The 20,249-nt window shown below is 47.7% G+C and overlaps 1 protein-coding gene across 1 annotated transcript in view; it reads left to right on the plus strand.

The window, feature by feature from the left end:
• LANCL2 (LanC like 2) overlaps positions 1-10,433 on the plus strand; it is a 68,677-nt gene extending 58,244 nt beyond the window's left edge. Inside the window, exons 7-9 of the mRNA XM_033194506.1 lie at positions 2,061-2,237; positions 5,084-5,156; positions 7,918-10,433. Of these exons, the coding sequence (XP_033050397.1) occupies positions 2,061-2,237; positions 5,084-5,156; positions 7,918-8,012 (345 nt within the window). The 3' untranslated portion in view covers positions 8,013-10,433. The remainder of the gene's footprint in view (positions 1-2,060; positions 2,238-5,083; positions 5,157-7,917) is intronic.
• Positions 10,434-20,249: the final 9,816 nt, after the last annotated feature.

Raw genomic sequence — 20,249 nt, forward strand, 5'->3', positions numbered from 1 at the left:
CTTAGAGCATGAGTGTATGTGGTGGCAGGAGCAGACATGGTAGGCTGCTGGTGCTGAGAAGCAGCAGTGCAGGCTGCATTGTGGGCATGGCTCTAGCAGCCTCAACCTCGCAGACGCAGGGACAGCATGAAGGAACCCTGTTCAGTTTTCCTGTGGACCCTCAGTCACCGGGGCTCCCACCAGCAGGGGCAGCTCTGGCTCACTAATTTAGGGCTGTCCTCACTCTGTGTGATTTCAGGACACAATCTCTCAAACAATATCTTCTCACCCATTAGCTTTGACCAAATATTTCCTTAGGATGGGAAAACATGTTTTCCTTTACAGTTCATTTTCAGAGGCTTAAGATGCAAGTGACAGAATGAAGTATGTGTGCTGGCACGATACCATAGAAAGAGTAATGGTTAATCATAGCCAAGAAATAGCTAGCACTTCCCATGTGCCAGGCACTGTTCCAGGAGCTCCAAGGAAGTGATCGCATCTTAATCTTCATAGCAAGCCACTGAGGTGAAGGACGGTCATCCTTTTATAGTTGAGAAAACTAAGACATAGACTTTCAGTGACTTAGCCAAGGTCACACAGTTAAAGGGTGACAGTAGGGACTCAGCTCAGGCTGTCTGACCCCAGAGCCCACATCTTAGCTGCCTTTGTGATTGATAGAGGGGGTCCTGCTTCTGATTCCCTAACAGCCTAACTTTGGGAACATTTAATCTCCCTGGTGATTTGCTGTGCCTCTGTTTCCCGCTCTGCCCTCTGTAGACACTGATTGCAGTTCGTGCCTAGCCCCCCCACCTCCACCTTTTTCCTGCAACCTCAGAGCCCTTCTCGGCTGAGTGCCCAGCTAATCAGTCACAAGTAGAGAGACCTGACCTGCCACCCAAGTAGTGATGACCTTTGTGCCTCTGATCCATTGTCCAAAACCCATTTGCACTGGAGTGGGATGAGTTAGCAGGTAGGGATAACTAAGAACAGACTCTGAGGAAAGGATCAGGAAAACAGTATATGGCATGTGAGGAGAAAGAAGAAAACGTACAAGGGAATCTCAGGAGGTGAAAACCCACAGCTGCTTCTTGCTGTCTCTTGCCTTCACTGAGCCTGCCTGTCTCTGCAGCTGACCATATAAACAACTCAGGGAGGTGATGCTTGCTCCTGGACCCCAGAAAGCTGTGTGCCCGCTTCCTTGGGATGGGTGAAGATGGATCTTGCCAGCCTGGTGGGGCAGGGTCCTCGGGTGCTGTTGATGTGTGCTGACCAGTGTGTTGGACATTCTTGCCCTGCTAACAGGGCCTCACTCTCTCGATTGTCTTCTACAAGAGCAGAAATTTTAGAGCTATGGGATGTACGTGCCAAGAAACAAGAAAAACATCTTACCAAAAAGATATGGCAGCTTTAATTTTAATTTTAAAGACTAAATTTTAGAATTATTTTAGTAAAACTGTGAAACAGAAGGACAAAGGGAATAGGCTAATGTGGGGGTCCCCAGCCCAGCCCCCAGGCTGTGAATTGGTACTGGTCTGTGGCCTGTTAGGGACCGGGCTGCACAGCAGGAGGTGAGCGGCAGCAAGCAAGCGAAGCTTCAACTGTGTTTGTAGTCGCTGCCTATCACTCACATTACTGTCTGAGCTCTGCCACCTGTCAGATCAGCGGCCACGTTAGATTCTCGTAGGAGAGCGAACCGTATCATGAACTGCTTATGCGAGGGATCTAGGTTGCGTGCTCCTTATGAGAATCTCACTAATGCCTGATGATCTGAGGTGGAACAGTTTCATCCCAAAACCATCTCCAACTCCCCTTCCTGGCCGTGGAAAAATGGTTCCACAAAACCAGTTCCTGGTGCCAGAAAGGTTGGAGACCACTGGCCTAATGGATTGAGATTGCAAGATTCTATGTATGGTGTTGCTGCTGTTTTTTGTTTGTTTGTTTGTTTATTTGTTTGTCTGTTTTTCACCCCCAGTTTCAGTTTTCGTAATATCATGCCATGTCCTAACCAGAAAGGGAAAGTATTTTGCCAGCTCGTCATTGAAACCGTCTTTTTAACACTGCTTTGTTTTTAATTTGCCAAGGTCTTTAAGGAGGAGAAGTACTTGAAAGAGGCCATGGAGTGTAGCGATGTGATTTGGCAGCGAGGTTTGCTGCGGAAGGGCTACGGGATCTGCCATGGGACTGCTGGCAACGGCTACTCCTTCCTGTCCCTTTACCGTCTCACGCAGGATAAGAAGTACCTCTACCGAGCCTGCAAGGTGAGGGTGGCTCTGTTGGAACTGCTTCCGAACAACCCCGAGTGTGCACGGAGCCCGGAAGTACAACTCTTGTTCCTTCTTTTAATCTGTTTCTCCCAACTCTGTAGCTTCCTCTTTTTCTTCTGACACAGCTTTGTCCGTGGCTTCTCTGGGCCACGGTGTCCCTGTCTATAGAATGGGGAGCACAAATGTCAATGGCTTCTGAAGAATATGTGTCCTGGAGTCACTACCTGATGAGAATTACCACCTGTGCCATTAATTGGCTTTATGAGTTTGAATGTGTCTCTTCTTCAAGCCTCAGTTTCCTCATTTGTACAGATAGAAAAAAAATACTACCCACCTCCTAAGGATGTTGCAAGCAGAACTGAGCTAATGTGCAGATCGTCTGTAATCATCCTGCCAGACCCTCCAGCGGCTTCCCATCGACTGTAGATGGAGCCTGCACTTCTCCGCCAGGTTGTCAGAGCCCTGCGCACCTTAGCCCTAGTCTCTGTGTCTCTGCCTAGTCTCCTCACCGTACCCTGCCCTGTAGCCTGCCGTAATACAGCCATGCCACCCTAAGAACGGGGTGTGTCACTCTTGTTTCCGCTGGACCTGTCGTTCACTCTTCCCTTCAGGAGCACTCTTCCTTCAGCATGTGGATGGTGGCTCCTTGCCATGCTGATCTGAACTGTGACATTCTAAGTAGGACCTTTGAGACCCCCAAGTGGATGATCACTCAGTTGCTCATTGTTTTTGCGTGTTTCTTGAGTATGTAGGCTGATAGAACATAAGCTTTTGATCTTGTTTGTCTGGGTCACTATTCTACATTAGTACTTGGAGCAGTGTATATCTCCGAGTAGAAACTCAGTAAACATGCACTGGACATGTGAAGATGAATGGCACAGAGCAAGACTCAGTAAATGTTTGCTAGTATTCTTATTATGTACACATTTCACAAAATGTAGTTGTGTGCACACAGAAAAAAGATGGGAAGAAAATACACTGAAGTGTGTACAGTGACCCTTGTTAGATGGAGGCATTGCGGCTGATGTGTTCTTTATACTTTTTGAATATCTGTTAATTTATGAAGCCTTTTCTCAACCCAGATGGAATGGGCCCCACCTTGTTGGTGCACCGGAAAATGCACACACATCTGTGGCTCCCCCACTGATGGAAGCATGCAGGAGGCTGTGGAAGGAAAGAGGGCAGGGCCCAATTTGGCATGGCAGGTCAGCAGAAGAAACTGCTGTTCCGAAGTCCCGGAGGTGTGAGCGCCCAGACACTATGGCTGGAGCACGGGGGATGGGGCAGAACAGGAGCCAGCAAGCGGGGAGCAGCCAGATTCCACAGGCCTGGGCCAACCTTGATGATGTGATGATGGTAGATGATTATGCAAATATGGGCAATGCAGGAGGGTTGAGATGCCGCCAGTTTTTTAGAGATGAGGGGTTTTTCAGGTGGGCCAGGCAGGGGTGGCCTGCAGAGGTGGAATGCAGTTCTGATAAGGAGAATAGCCTGGGCAGAGCTGCAGAGCAGGAACCAGCTCAGTGTGTTCCTGACTCCATAAGCACTTCAGCCTTTGGGGTGCAAAGGGAAGGAAATGGGTGAGGAAAGGTGTGAGGAGGGAAAGGTGAAGTCAGACAGGTGGGTAGAGGCCAGAGAAAGTTAGTCCTTCCCCGTAGCCAGTAGTTCTCAACCTTGTACCACTGGGACGCTTTCAAATAATGACCTCACTGTAGACCAGTTAAATGAGGAACCCCCAGCACTAATATTTTTCAAGCTCTCCCAGTAATTTTAGTAATCAGCTAGCATTGGATACCGGTTTGGAAGATGGGGGCTCATGGAAGGGTTTGCCATGTTCAGACTCCTCTTTTAGAAAGATCGCTGTGGTCCCAGTAGGAAGAATGAGGCGAGCTTGAGTTTCGCGGTTTAGTAATTAATGCAAGAAATGTTGAGTTATAAACCAAAGCATAGGTTGGGATAAAAAATGAGACATTTAGAAACACCTATGATGTAAAGCCCACAGAATTTAATGCATGTTTTTGAATGTGGAGAAGATGGAAATATCTGAATGTCTTTCTGTTGTCTGACTCGGAAAACTGGGTAGATGGGCCATCAAACAAGCTAAGAGTGAGCAGATTGGGAGGGTAAAAGCAGAGTGAGTTTCTTTTTATGTGTGCTGAACTTGATACTCCTCATGTTTATTACTTACGATTCTTAGTGTACAAATGACCTTTCACATTATGTTAGCTTAGGCACAAAAGGGAAGTTTATTAAAACGATATGGAAATACCCATTGAAGAGGTCTAAGAAAAAAGGGTCAAGGAGCCCAGAGGAGAGCACAGGAAGGGCTGAGAGCCAGGGGCTGTGAAGGTGGAGAGGCTGCCAAGCAGCAGCTGTGGAGGGGCTGCCGTGAGAGGCGGCGCCCCGGGCAGGGCCAAAGCTGTTTCCCAGCTGGGGCCAGGGGAGCTGGCAGCTGCTGCTGAGGGCCATTTTAGAGCCAGGGTTTTTTGTTCAGGATAGAGCAGGCGTTTCGAGTTGCTTCTAGAATCGTCAGCTGAAGCAGCAGGAGGAAGGTGCCAGGGAGAACAGAGTGTCATTGAGCTGTTCAGTTTTCACCTCGGACTTCCCAGCAGCCGTAAAGCAGACCCCACTCTACAGCTGAGGCAGCCACAAGCAGAGGTGACAAGACTTGCTAGGCCTTGCCCCTGGAAGAGGGGGCACAGGAGCCCATGGAGCCCACACTGAATGCCCTACAGCTGGGGGTCCACTTTCCTAATTCCTGTGAAGACGTTGCATTCTCATTTATTGCCTTTTCACCAAGTAGAAACTCCAGTCTTAAAAAGAAATCCCTTTCTTTTCAGTTTGCAGAGTGGTGTCTAGATTACGGAGCACACGGGTGCCGCATTCCTGACAGACCCTATTCACTCTTTGAAGGTAAGAATGAGAAAAATACTGTGGTTTAAATGTTTGGGTGAAATTGGTTCTCCTGCCCCTGTGGACTGGCACTGTCGACATTTGACCTGGCTCAAGTAATACTTCCAAACTGTAAAATAAGTCAGCAAATTAGCTTATTGCTGAAAATTATGTTGAATTTCTTCACCTTACCTATATTTTTTGCTCCTGTGACTGTCTTCCAAGTGCTCATAGGTTTTTTGTGAGGTGTCTCTGCAGACAGAACTGAAGGCTTGCTGTTAGCAGTGGAAGAAATAGTTTACTCCTCTGTGTTTCATCTGTAATGTTGCGTACTTAATATTGGTGTATTCATGGGAAGCTTTACTAATTACTTAATATAGATTTAATATTATATAAAGAAGTATGAATAATTAATATTGGCAATTAGAAATATTGGTAATTAGAAAAAATAGCAAAAGTGAATATTGAAGTAAGTTCTGAAAAGAAGAGCACTGATAGGCAGTCAGTGAAAGCAGCAAGGATTCCAGAGTCCACCAAGGGCGCAGAGGAGGGAAGACTGGAGCACAAACAGAGAAGCCCCACAAACAGGCCCGGATATTCATTAGATTTATATGTGGGTGTGGGCGTGTTTTCTGTTTGCTGATATTTTGGTAAAGGCTTTTGCATCTCTATTCATGAAGGGGACTGGCCTACAGTTTTCCTGTTTTGTGCTGTCTTTATCTGGTGTCATACTGACCTAATAAACTGTGTTGAGAAGTATCTTCTTCTCTTCTGTTTTCTGGGACAGACTGTGTGTTAATTGGTAGAAGAATTGGTATTAATGTAACTTAAATGTTTAGTATAATTCTCTAGTACAAACTTCTAGGTCTAGAGATTTATTTTTCTAGACTTTTAAAAGAAATTCAATTTTTAAAATAGTTATAGGGCTGTTCAAGTTATCTATTTCATATTGGGTGAGCTGTCATAGTTTGTAATTTTGGGAAATCGGTTAATTGTGTACCTGTGGCGAAATTCAAATGTATACCCTATTGGTAGTATCCCCTTATCATCCTCTGTCTGCATCATCTGTAGTGGTATGTCCTGTTTTAGTTTTTATACTGGTAATATTTTTAAATCACTTTTTAGAAATATGAGCAGAAAATAGAGCATGTGTCACATCTTTTGCAGAAGATGATCTTTTTAATATTCAAAGAACTCATAAGGAAAAAGTATTTATTAGAATAAAAGTTTTAGTCCTTGATGTCATAAAAGTGCAATGCATTTGCATCAGATATAACAGAGTTAATGCCGGAACTCTAAATGGAGTTTATCTAGTCGATAATAGCACCTCCAGAACCCCAGTGCGTCAAAAGCTTTGGACCCTAAAGGTGGGAAATTCATAGGTCACCTCCTTCCCCTGTGCCTCACCAGTGCCTGGCAGACAGAACTGTGGGGGACTCCCACCAAATTCCCGTCAGGATGGAGGGATCATTAGTCCATGTGCCTAGCAACGCAGGCCATTGTGGCAAACTGGCTGGCTGGAAGAGCCACTGGGAGGGCTCCCTGGCACCTGGCACCTTTTCTGGAGGAGCTCACTCCTGCTGGAGCGCGCTGCCCATTGGATCTGCTGCTCACACACCTGAGCAGGAAAGCTAGGCTCGTCCCTGCAGGGCCTGCTGTGGGACCTCCTATGCTCGTTATGGGTCCCTGTTTACTTCTCATGGGCACTCCTAGGTCAGTGGTTTTCTGATTTTTTAAATAAGTTTCTGGAACCCTTTCTTTAAACAAACTTACAGAGAAGGCTGGGAACACCCCAGATGACCTTCAGTAGGAAAAATGGGGAAACGGTCTGCAATGTACTGTTCAGCAGTATGACGGGGCCAACTATGAACATGCACAGAACATGAATGAACTGCAGGACCCTGACAAAGGAACCAGATGCAAGGGCTATACACTGTGGCCATGCTCCTAAGAGTGCCAAAGCAGGCAGAAGTAATCCCTGGTGGACCAAGACCAGGCTGCCGATTACCCCTGGGGGGACCACAGGGACGGGAGGGACTGGAGAGGGGCACTTGGAACTTCTGGGGTGAAGGAAATATTCCAGGTCTTAATCGGGTTTCTTTTGCACAGGTATATATGCATTTGACAAACCCTCAGAGAAGTACACTTTGGATTTGTGTGTTTCATTGTACGTGAATTTTATATCAAAAGAAAAACTGTAAACAAAAACCTAATAAGGGAGGAATTGTTCTGATTTGAGTGGGGACAGGAGACCTGGAGGCCTTGGTGGGCTACTAGCGCCTTCTCCATCCCATATCCTTCCTATGCTGCTGTGAGTCTAGTTGAAAACCCGCTGCTTAATTACTGCAGTGATTTGGGGTGGGGATTTTGACCAAATTGAGATTTGTTAAAAATAACATTCTTCAAATATCAAGAAGATGTAAAAGCAACTTTGAGCATATACAGGTTCTAGAGGGGAAGCTCCATGTGTAGGAATATCGTAATTAGTAGCATCCGTAAGTTTCATAGCGATTCTGTGATGTCACCTTAAAGTTTCAAGATATAAGATTAAAGCCCAATAACCAATTTTTAAAATACAAGACCGTGAGGAAAGCTGGTATTATTATATTACCTGCTGGGTGCTAAATATAAGGATATCTTTGTTTTTTAATGAAGTCATCTTTAGAGTCCTCAGCACCTTTCCCACATGCTTGCAGCCCCTGGTAAGGGAAATGATTAAAAGTCACTGTCTTAGACACTACCCTTGTGCCATTCCTAAGAGGCGGCTCATTTTACGTTGCAGGCATGGCTGGCGCTATTCACTTTCTCTCCGATGTCCTGGGACCAGAGACATCACGGTTTCCAGCATTTGAACTTGACTCTTCGAAGAGGGATTAAAAGGTGCAAAAAGACAACTAAAATACCTGTTTGGAACAAAAGCCACCAGATTGCTTAGTGCCTGACACAGAAACAACTGGGAATCCTGAAAGAGAGACAGACACCGTCACAGGCCCCTCTGTTAGAGCATGAGTGATCGAAGCCATCCATCAACATTAACGGCACCTTCATCAGTATAAACTATGACTTCTTCACATACAGATTCTCTCTAGTGTTTGCATGTTTCTTGGTGTTTGTTGTATCCAGGTGTAAGTTGTTTTAAATGGAAGGCCCTTCTATTCCTGGGGGCTCAGAGCTGACCACGCATGAATGTATGGCAGTGTCCACTTTTCTGTATAAAATGTATAAAGTGGGATTTCTTCCATATTGACAAATGAGGGAACAGGTGATGTCTATCTGGTATATCAGAAAGATTATCTAGGGTCTATCCTAGTGATAATACATTGTCAGCCTTTTCTGTGGCACCTTCCAGATGAGTATGAGGGAACCACCACTCCAAGGACGGATAGGAGAAGCAGTTCCGCAGGGGCGTGCTGGGGTGGTTTGGGAGGGCACAGCTGAATGCTTCCTGTTTGGATTTTGCACTCACCTTCATGTTTTAAAGAAGCCTCAGGGTGCGTTACGGCTCTGTCAGGGCCCCATTCCCAGCAGAGCTTCAGGTGCTTTGTGGAGGGTCCAGGGCAGCCGGAACTTTGAGGGTGAGACTTCTGGACCCAAAGGGAGCTTTCCCAAGAAGCCTTTGGTGGCCACACTGTAGACAGCAGTGACTAAGCACTGGCAGTTCCAGAACATTTACCCAGGTGTATGTTACTAAAACAGGCTCCACCTCAGTTTATCAACGTTATAAGTTACTGTTCTAAGAAGAGTAAATACAGTTCCAGATGGGTTATTACAGATGAACAGAAAGTCACTCAGCTGGACTCATGTCCCTGCAATTAAACTTATTTCAACCTTTTGGAAAGTTATCAAAGTCTAAATTTGGAATGAATGCATTTCATATTTTTTGTCTACTTTTGGGTGATAAGTACTAGCCCTCATTTATAGATATGAGAAACATAATGTTCTAACCAACATCATTATGGTATTTGTGTGACTTTTATTTTAAAAAATGTGAGCAGTAATTTGGGTTAGCCTACCTTCATTCATTCTGTCACATAGATTTCAGTTTTTAGAAGGGTTTCTGTCATCATGGAACAGGTGGTCTGGGACTAAGGACTTCTCGTCTTGTGAGCTAAGGCTTGTGTCATGAAAGACAAATGGACTCTCTTAACAGCCCAGTCCTCATCTGCAGGGGGCAGCCTGAGCATTTCCCAGCCCCAGTGTCCACACCTCTCAGAAAGGAGAAAAAAGAATGTCAGTTTAGGAGAAAAGCCTCCTTTTTACTTGTGTGATTATGTGTGGAGCTGGCACCCTAAATGTGTGACATTCAGCTTCTAAACGATGCCTGGAGAGTCTCTTTGCTGCAGACACCCTTGCTCCTGAGTCATGATTATTTTCTTTCATGTTAGATTGACGACTTCTGTGAATAGAACTGATCCTGATCCTATTTTACCTGACCTCCTGGACCCGCTGATGGGCTTTACAGGCAGTCCAGCAGCCCACACCTGCAGGCAGGATGCTGTCATCAACGAGCTGAGGGCAGCTGCTTTGCAGAAGACCTCACACGATGTCCAATCACATCCAAATAGCATTGTTCCCATCCTCCCCACCCACCTCGTCAAAACATAACACATCACAGCACTCGGTAGAGGTCCTGCCTCCCTGTTTCCCAAGGGAAGCAAGTGGGCAACACAGTCAGCACGGTGCTCTCCAGGGCGGCCCCTCTCAGAGGAGGAGGCAGCTGGTGCAGCCAGGCATCTGCAGAGCAGCCACAAAGGTGGCCTAGGATCCAGGTGTCTCCCCAGGTGAGTCCATCCACACACATGTTTGAAAAATACAGTTAGTCTTTCGAACACACTGAGGGAAAGATTTTTAAAAATCTGTGGAATAAAGGAGGAGATTTTATTTACAGGTTTTTTAAAAAGCCACCTGGGTTGACACCTTCCTGCTTACCCACTAGATGTCAACAGAGGTGCTGTTTGTGACTCTGCATTAACCCCTGCCTCATGTCTGTCTCACGTGCTGCTGTGTGACAGTAATTCCAGCTCAGTCCCTGCAGGCAAAGGAGAAACGGGACTTACTTCACAGGACAGAGGATTGACAAGTCAGTTTAAGGGAAGTTTTTGAATCAGACTTCAGTACATCTCATTCATTTCTTGGATTTGTGTTCACAATTGTGTTCTCTAAAATGTGTTTAAATTTTAAAAATATGTACATGCATAATGTCATTTTAAAATATGAAGGAAGGAATTTGATGTCCACAAAAAGTGTTTGAGGTTCTTTGGTTTTGTTAGTAAAAGCCAGTTCTGTGGTGTTGACCTATGGAATCATCATTCAATTTCATTTCTCCGTGTTTGAGAGTGACATTGGTTAAGAGCAATGGCAACTGTTCCGAAGGTTGGATTCTTCACTTAAAAACGTGACAGTTGTGGCTGGGCCTGATTGCTCATGTCTGTAATCTCAGCACTTTGGGAGGCCGAGGTGGGCAGATCACGAGATCAAGAGATCGAGACCATCCTGGCCAACATGGTGAAACCCGTCTCTACTAAAAATATAAAAATTAGCTGGGCACGGTGGCAGCCACTGTAGTCTCAGCTACTGGAGACGCTGAGGCAGGAGAATCACATGAACCCAGGAGGTGGAGGTTGGAGGTTACACTGAGCTGAGATCACACCACTGCACTCCAGCCTGGAGACAGAATGAGACTCCATCTCAAAAAAACAAAAACAAAAAAAAGGCAGTTGCTTGCGTTACGATGTTCTAGTTGCAGGTCTCTTTTTCTTTCTTTCTTTTTTCAAGACTGAGTTTCGCTCTTGTTGCCCAGGCTGGAGTGCAATGGTGCGATCTTGGCTCGCTGCAGCCTCCACTTCCCAGGTTCAAGCGATTCTCCTGCCTCAGCTTCCCGAGTAGCTGGGATTACAGGTGCAAGCCACCATGCCTGGCTAATTCTGTATTTTTAGTAGAGATGGGATTTCACATATCGGCCAGGCTGGCCTCAAACTCCTGACCTCAGGAGATCCACCCGCCTCAGCCTCCCAAAGTGCTGAGATTACACGTGTCAGCAACTGTGCCCGGCCCTAGTTGCAGGTGTCTATACGTGCATTCTTTTTGATTCCAACAAGACCTTTGGAACCCTGGGTAAGAAGAGCTGCATCTATCGAGCTCCCTCCTTGTGATGGGCCCTTTGTTTTCACAGCAGCTCTGGGAAGGGAGACTGTTGTAAATACCACTTTCTCACAGTCGAGACAGTGCTGGATTTGCCCAGCGTCTCACAGCCCATGCGTGGGACAGTCGGGTCAGACCCAGGTGCTGCTCATGGTGCGCCCACTCCCTCTTCCCTGGGTGCTTGATGCAGGAGGAAAGCCACGGAAACCCTGGAGGGCTCTGCGACGTGCCCGTGAGCACATGGCTAGTGAACAGAAAAGCAGGACGGACCATGTAGGGCTGCTTCCTCTGGCCCTGTCATGTCTACTCCCCCGCGGCCTTCTAGGTGGGGAGGGACCCTACAGCTGTTTGTCGGAATTGAAACTGCTTTTTAACTTAGTATTACTAGGCAGTTTTCACATCTGTTGCTTCATTTGCTAAATTTACAAAAACAATAGTCCAAGTTTAAAGTCCAGGTTCCCTAAGACATCTTTACAAACCATCTCCACTCCCACCCAGGCTCTGTGCTGCGGCTTCTATGGCCCTACCTTTCGTGAGCCTCATAGTTTGGTGACAGGCTGGATGTGTGATGTGGATGGGACGGTTGGTGGTCCTCAGGAGGCATAAGCCCACTACATTGCATGCAGAATTCTGTGTGCACATGATTACTGACCTGGAGAGACAGTTCCCAGTTTTCATTAGCGCTTCAAAGCGGTGTGTGACCTGAAAAAGTTGAAGTGTCAGGTTGGGAGGTAAAGAATGTGTGTGGGCCAGCCGGGCTTCAAAGCATGGAGCTGGGGGTGCTGTGGGAGGTGGACATGGCCGCAGGATTGGATCAGGAGGTGCCGTCGCATTTAGGAAGACCCCTCTTGTGGTGGAAGACGCTGCCAGCAGGTTCTGACTTTTCCACATCAGTGTCAAGTCCATCGTGACCAAGGCCCTGGTGCCTGTCAGCCTCTTCTCTGCTTCCCAGTACATGGCTGTGGGCATGGGAAGTGGTGGTCCACGCAGCACAGCATGCAGCCCTGAGTGAGCCGGCCAGTGGGCTTCTGGAAGGCTATTCCATCCATTGTCTCCTGTCAAAGGCGGGGCTCCTTTATGATCCTGTTTTACCCAGACTGCAGCTCCCTGCAGGCCGAGGTGCAGGGACTCTCAGATGCCTGGGGCTATCCTGAGATCAGTCAGCTTCACAAATCTCACTGTCCCCAGCTCCCTCTCTCGTTTGGAGGTGGGAGGCTCGATTTTCTTCCACTCAGCAAATGCTTACGGGGCATCAGCACTGTGCCAGGCATTGTGCTGAGTGCTGCGAGTGGAATGATGAAAAACCACCCTGGCTCCTGTCCTCAATCAGCATCACATCGGGCCTGAGGCACCTCTGCGGCACAGTAGAAGCCTCGAGCTGAGCTCAGACTCAGGGTGCCTCCCTCAGAAGAACCCCGGAGTGTTCCTCTGCAGTGAGGTGAGGACAGCTAGCTTCCGGGTGAAGGATGTTGTATGCCTCTTCCAGATAACAGCAGGAGGTGGACCAAAGGAAAGTGGGGGTCAGCTCGGCCTTGCAGTGTGACACCTGGTGGGCATGAAGGTGAAGGTGGTAGTCCCTGTTGTCAAGGAGTATATGGTCTACAAAGAAAGTAATAAATACATATTTACATTTTACAGCCAAGCCAGGGTGGTGTGTGTTAAGAGCAGAGACTCTGGAGCCTGGGAGCTTGTGTTCACCTCTGAGCTCACCTGCTCCCTGTGGAAACTTGGGCAAGTGATTTCTTGAGCCTCCGTTTCTTCTCTGTAAAATTGGGACAATGGTAATATCTATCTTACTTGGTTGGTGGGAGGATTTAAATAAAATGACAAATGGGAAAAGCCTCTAGACCACGCAAGTGCTCTGATGGGGCAGGTGAAGGTGCTGGCGATTGGCTTTCATGTGAGGAAGTAGGCTCGCCTGCCTGCCTTGTGGAGGGAAACACAGATCTGTCCTGCTTCAAAGTCTCATGCCTCATCACAACCCCGTGTCAGTGCTCTGCCTGGCAGCCCCGGGCTTTCAGACAGTTGTGCATGCATGTGTGTGCGTGCATGTGTGTGTGTGTGCGTGTGTGCATGCATAAGTGTGTTGGTAACTGCCCCAGGGTCCTTCAAGAGGAAAAGATGCTGCAGAAGCAAAGATGTCCTAAGCCACAGTTTCAGGCTTATTCAAAATCCAGGAATTCAGAGAGACCAGGGTCTCAGCTGCTCTGGTGTTTTCTTGGGCGCCCCAGGGAGCTTTCCCTGGTTCTGTGGCCCTCTCCACCCTCCTCATTACTGTACAAGAGTAACTTGTGTCTTTCATAGGATCATCCAGCAGATGCGCTGCTGCTCACATGTTGATAAGGATCTTACCCCACTCTTAGGTTATTGCCCATAGGAGAAAAAAATGTGTCCCGAGCGGCATAATGTCACATTCACCTGTAAGTGTATAAGCATTCCTAAAGTTCCGAGAACTGATAAGGCCAGGCTTTCAGACCATTCCTAATGAAGGTGGCAAGGAAGTTACCAAACACTGTGCTTGGCTGCTGGAAACTAGGTGTGATCCCCAGGACAAGAGAGGGTGACCTACACACACCCTCTTGACAAGCCAGAGGTGGCCTGGCTCCCGAGGAGCCCTCACAGAGGCCGCCTGGTAGCTGTAAGGAGGGCCACGAGCATCTGCAGTGCCTGCTCCCTCACGGCAGCTGAGGAACTTAAAATCTTGAGTCCTTGTGTGCCAGAAAGGTGTCTTTCACCTGCTCTGACACTGAAGTCATAGTTTGACTGCTTATAGGATTCTTGACGGGTTATCACTTTCCTACTGATATCCCAAGGCATTGCTCTGCTGTCCTAAACCTCCCATTGCTGCCTGTGGGGATTTCATAGCCATTGGGATTCTTGTTTCTTTGTATTTGATCTTGCTTTGCAGGTTGTAGGATTTTCTTCATCTGATAATAGGCTTAGTCCTGGTTCTTAATAGGCCCTTCCAATCTGTAAATTCATGTCTTTCAATTCTAGGAAATTTTCTTGAGTTATTTCTTTAATGCCCCCACCCTCTGTCCTTGTCTCTTTTACTTGAACATCGGTTATTTGGATGTTAAACCTCTTAATATATTTCCTGATTTTCTTTCTTCTGTTTTACACCCCTTTGTCTTTTTACTTAACTTTCTGAGAGATTTCAACTTTATCTTCCAGTCCTTCTATCAAATGTTTCATTTCTTTTTCTTTTCTGGAATTTATTTTTCATTTCAGTGTATCTTTTATATAGTATCCTGTTTTTTTTTTTTTTTTTTTTTTTTTTTTTTTTTTTTGGAGACGGGCTTTCTACCTTGTTGCCCAGGCTGGAATGCAGTGGAGTGGCGTGATCTCAGCTCACTGTAGCCTCTGCCTCCCAGGTTCAAGTGATTCTTATGCCTCAGCCGCCCAAGTAGCTGGGATTACAGGTGCCCCCAACCTCACCCAGCTAATTTTTTGTATTTTTAGTAGAGACAGGGTTTCACCATGTTGGCCAGGCTGATCTTGAACTCAGGTGATCCACCCACCTCGGCCTCGCAAAGTGCTGGGATTACAGGTGTGAACCACCGCACCTGGCCCTTATTTGTATTTCTTGGTTTTGGTGTCTTATCTCTCTGAGGATGTTAATTTATCCAACTAGTTAATGTATCCAGCTGAGTAAGTGTTTACTCAGCACCAGACACTATGGAGGCACTTGGAATCCATCAGTGAAGAAAACAGGCGAAGGCCCTCACCTGAATGGGTCTGCAGTCTAGCAGTGCGAGACAGACAGTACACATAAGTGTGCTCATTTTCTTATATGTTATAAGGTAATAAACGATATGGAAAAAAGATAAAGTAAGCGGGATCAGAGAGACTGATGGTGGGAGGTACACAGAAGGCTCTTTCAAACAGAACGGTAACTGTGACGCTAAAGTCGACACTCAGAGAAAGTGAAGAGGCTGGCAGATGAATAAGTGTGGACAGGGAGCCTCATACAGAGCAGGCCAGGCAGAGGCCCCAGGGAAGCACTTCTCACTCGCTGCAGAATCGCAGGCCTTGGAGTAGGCACAGAGGCCTTGAAGGCCATTCTTAGGAGTTTGGCTCTGACCATGGGTGAAACAGAAAGCTCTGGAGGGCTGTGAGCAAAGGAAGGCATTATCTAGCCCATGTTGTAAAGGGATCACTGTAGGAACATGGGCAGGAGCAGGGACCCAGGCAGGGGGTCCAGGAGGGAAACAGCCGTGGCTCCACAGGTGCGGGTGGTGAGCAGAGTCGGAATCTAGAAGGATCTTGAGCTGGAGCCAGCAGGACTTCCTGGCAGTCAGGGGCAGAGTAAGAGAGTTGTCAGCTATGGCTTGGGCACAGTGGCCAGACACCTGGCAGGGTGCCAGAGGCTGAGGCACGGAGGCTGGGCTGGGAGGGACGGGCTGAGATGGAACCAGGTTGTACGCACATTGAGTTGGAGGTGGTTTATTAGAGGCGGGCAGGTCTGGAGTTTGGAGGGAAGTCTGTGATGAAGGTGTCACTTTGGAGTTGTTTGCTTATCGATATTATTTAAAGGCAGGAGACCTGATGAGGTTACCAGGGAAGTGAGGGGACGAGAGAGGGAAGGGAACCAGGATGCAGCCCTGGCCACAGCTGCAGAGAAGAGGAGAAGGAGCAGTCACTGAGGTGGGGAGGCAAGAGTCTGTTTACCTGGAAGCCGTGCGTGGAGAAGGGAGGGGTCACCTGTGTCAGAGGCCAAGCACTAGCCATTGGAGTCAGTGTGGAGGGCCGCAGTGAACTCCTCAGCAGCACAGGCAGCATTTGACAGGAGTTTCGTTGCAAAAGGTAGGACAAAGAGAGTCACAGCTGGTGAGCGAAATAGGGTCAAGAAAAACTTTAAGTTCAGAAAAATAACAGGATGTTCGTAATTTGATGGGAACGATATAATGGGCAGTTGGAAAGAAGAGGTGATGTAACACAGGACACAGTGGGAGTGCTGGAGTGACTCTCCAAGAAAGCAAGGGCCTGGCGGCCGGTGCCCCAGGACTAGGGATCTGACAGGAGCGCCTACACCACTATGGGTGAACAGACACCGGTGGGCGCAGGGGCGGGGTGGGAGCGGTGGGCGCTGCCTCCGAGCTTCAGTTCTCAGTGAAGTAGGCGCCAGTGCAGCAGCATCTGCTGCCTGAGGATGGAGGAGGCAGAGGTGCTGGTATTGAAGGCAGAAGAGAAAGTGTGAAAGCGCCCAAGAGGAGAATGAATGAGCTGTTCTCCAGCTGCAGCCTGCCAGAGAGCACCGAGTGGATCTGCCAAACACAGACTGCTGGGCAGGAATCTGATTCAGTAGGTCTGGGTGGGGCTCGAGAATGTGTATTTCTAACAAGTTCTGGGATGACACTAATGCCGCTGGCTGGGGACCCCACGCTTTGGGATGACACTGATCTGGAGGCGGGTTGCATGGTAGCCTCAGGGGCTCCTGTGGTCACCGCTGGGGAGAGCAGGTGGCACGTTTGTGTGTTCCTTGCCAGGCATTCAGCTTGTTTAGTGTATTCCACCTGCTTTTTCCTGCATATGGGCTCATCGGCTGTCCTCGAGCGTACACATAGTGACATGCTGCAGAACAGTCGTGAGTGGGGACAAACGCTGAGTGGAAATGCTGGCCAGGGTGGCTCATGTCTGTGAGGCATGATCTGGCTGGACCTTTTAGAGGGGCCCTGGCATCAGTTTTTGGGGTTGGCAGCTCCTGCTGGGCAGGCTTCCAGCCACCTGCCCTTCACAGTGGCACTCTGACCTTCACTCTGGGCAAGAGACCGTCCGTTTTACTTTTTCAAGCAAAGGGCTTCTGGGGGCTGACTGACGTCTAGCCTGCCTTTAAGCCAGCCTCCTCACTGCCAGCCAGAGGCATGAGATCTGAGGCCACGCTTCCAGTGACTGATAGCGGCTGGGCTCAGGGCTCACCTGCTCCTCCGTCCTCCCACAACCACTCTGTTCAGCTGTTGGTCACCACTTGCTTCCTCTGCTTTTCGGCTTCCCCAGTTGGGCGGGTGTCTCCTGCCCTCTCACCCTGAGCTGTCTGTGGGGTACGCCGGCAGGCCTGCCTGGTCTCATGGACCCTGGGAGGGAGCCCAAGCGTGTGCCCAGTGCAGGCTGTCCCTGGGCCCGCACACAGACCCGCTGCCCCCACAGCCTGCTGGGTTTGGGGACCAGAGACAGGCCAGATGTATTTAAGCCCATGAGGGTTTGCATCTCAGTACTTTTCCTGGGTCTCTTACTGGGCAGTACTGAGTACATGCCGCTAGCACAGTCGTCATATGGATGTCCTGTGCCAAAACCATGTTCAGGGACCAGAGAGGGGCACGGAATACACCCAGATGACTCTGCATTTCTGAAATTTTCTCACATGGGATTTTTTTGCTAATACCTTCATTTTGTGATTCTATCCTATATGGAAAGCCTATATTCAATCTTAGATGGCAAAGTTCACAGACCATGTTCTGTTTCTAAGACCCCCGGCCTCTAGGCTGCTTGCCCGCTCTGCAGATGACTGTCTCCGCAGCCTTCCTTGAAGAACAGCCCTCAAGGGCTGCCCGCATCAGAAGGAGGTGGCCGGGGAGGAGGGAAGCGGGAGGAAGTGGGACTTGCTATGGCCTGTGATACAACTACAAAACCAAAAAGCCTTGCCCCTCTCCCTGGCTTACCTGCCCCAACTTGAAAAGTATGAGGCCTCACAGACATCATCTGCTGATGCCTGAAACTCCCGTCTCCCACATCCAGAGACAAGCACACAGTTCAAGTGCCTGGGCAGGTGAGGGTGTGGTTCACTCGCAAGAGTGGTCTCTGGCGTTAGACTCTCTGCGTTCCAATCTGGGCTTTGCCACCTTCAATACTGCCTTACAGGGTTACTGGGAGGATTAAATAATTTGAATAATGCACCTAGCACGGTAGAAATGTTCAATACATGCCACTTTTAAATTAAGGATTAAGTCATGGACATCAGACAGTTTTCTAGGAAAAAAAGTTAATCATGGAACTAGTTGCTTCTGCAGCTGTGCCCCATCAGGGAGCAGTAACGCACCCCCACCCTCACCCCCCAGGTCATTGTTTCTTTCTGCCAGACCTGCCCCACTTCCTTGGTTCTTCTGGGAATAGCAGCCCCTCCCTTCAGGGAACTGCACTTCCCATTCAGACGAAGCAGCTTCGGCACACACACGCCTCACACATGGCTGGCTCTTCTGGGGAGATGTGGAACTTAGTCTAAAATTACCACATTTTGAGTCATCAGTAATGTTCCCAGTGGCCTACTCAAGGGATATAGCAACAGGGATTCTTCATTCTCTTTATTCTAAGCTCTGATACATTTAATGGGTTTAATCGCTTGAGTGCATTTCATTTCTAATGTATAATAATAATATTGACCATTATTGAGCTGTGCAAAGCCCTTAATAAGCATCATTGCATTCAATTATCCTGTTTGGCCCTGTTATAAGCCTGTACATAGGCTTCTCAGACACAGTTTATGACATGTGAGGCAGCTGAGGGTGGGTAGAATTGCCCAGGGTCACACAGCTAGTGAGTTGTGGGGCAGAGGTTCCATCAGACCTTAATTTATGAGAGTAGCATCCAGACCTTTCAAAGTCAAGGATAAAAAATGGAACTAATCTACATTCTCCGAAGGGTGGAGGAAGACGGGCTATGAGATTGGACTGGAGAGTGACATCACAGCATCGAGAGCTCCGTGGACAGAGACTGCAAAGTAATGCCAGAAGACATGCTGAAGTCAAAGCATTAAATTGTGTACACAAGCTATATATTCGTGTCTTACAGCCTGTTCAAACAAGCGGGTCGTCAGTGCCTCAACCTAACAAGGATGTGAAAAGAATAAGAGAATGCAGCTGGTACTGCTTTGTACCCAATCAGTTAATGAGTCTAGGCAGTGATCATTGGTGGCGCTCTGGAGACAAGCAGACATGCGTACCTTCTAATGGAAATACACACCACTTCTGAAGTAGACCTAAAAAAAAACACCCCTAAATCTGATCAAGCTTCTCTATCTACCAATTTATAAGAAATACAGTGGCAGAAGGCAGAGGGCAGAGGAACTCACTGGAAAATACCATGAGGATGGATGGAAGAGGCTAGACCCAGACAGTGTGTGAAGCCGCAAGACAAACGACCTGGTTTCTTTAAAACATAAAAAGCAAATGGATGTAAAAAGGGACAAAGACAGAGAATTTAGGTTCAAAAAGATAGAAATTTCATGCTGTGAACCTTATTTAGATCAGATACAAGCAATTTTTAAAAAACAGATAAATGTAAATACTGGTTGGATCTGTAAAGACATGAAGGAATTATTGTCACTTTTTTTTTTTTTTGAGACGGAGTTTTGCTCTTATCACCCAGGCTGGAGTGCAGTGACACAATCTCGGCTCACTGCAACCTCCGCCTCCCAGGTTCAAGCGATTCTCCTGCCTCAGCCCCCCAAGTAGCTGGGATTATAGGCGCACATCACCACACTCAGCTAATTTTTGTATTTTTCACAGAGACAGGGTTTCACCATGTTGGCCAGGCTGGTCTCAAACTCCTGGCCTCAGGTGATCGCCCACCTTGACCTCCCAAAGTGCTGGGATTCCAGGTGAGTCACTGTGCCTGGCCTGTTGTCATGTTTAATTCAGATTGATATGTGCCTGCTGAAATATTTATAGATGAAATGTTCGGGATTTGCTTCAACATAATGCAGGGAAGGGCCAGAAGGAGTGTAGATCTATAAACAAGACTGGCCCTTTATCTATTGCTGTGTGATAAATCACCCCACGGCCGTAACTTCTTTATTTTATAATTATCTACTGTAGTCTAGAGCTTTGATGATGGTTTGGAGGCTTGTCCCATGTCATCAACTTAAGTTAGAGATCATCAGACAAGAGTCATGTTGGATTATGGGCCCACCTTATTCCAGTATGACCTCACCTTGACTAGTTACAGCTGCAATGACCTATTTCCAAATAAGGTCACATT

The sequence above is a fragment of the Trachypithecus francoisi genome, unplaced genomic scaffold, assembly GCF_009764315.1.
Source record: "Trachypithecus francoisi isolate TF-2019V2 unplaced genomic scaffold, Tfra_2.0 Lachesis_group4, whole genome shotgun sequence".
Taxonomy (NCBI): domain Eukaryota; kingdom Metazoa; phylum Chordata; class Mammalia; order Primates; family Cercopithecidae; genus Trachypithecus; species Trachypithecus francoisi.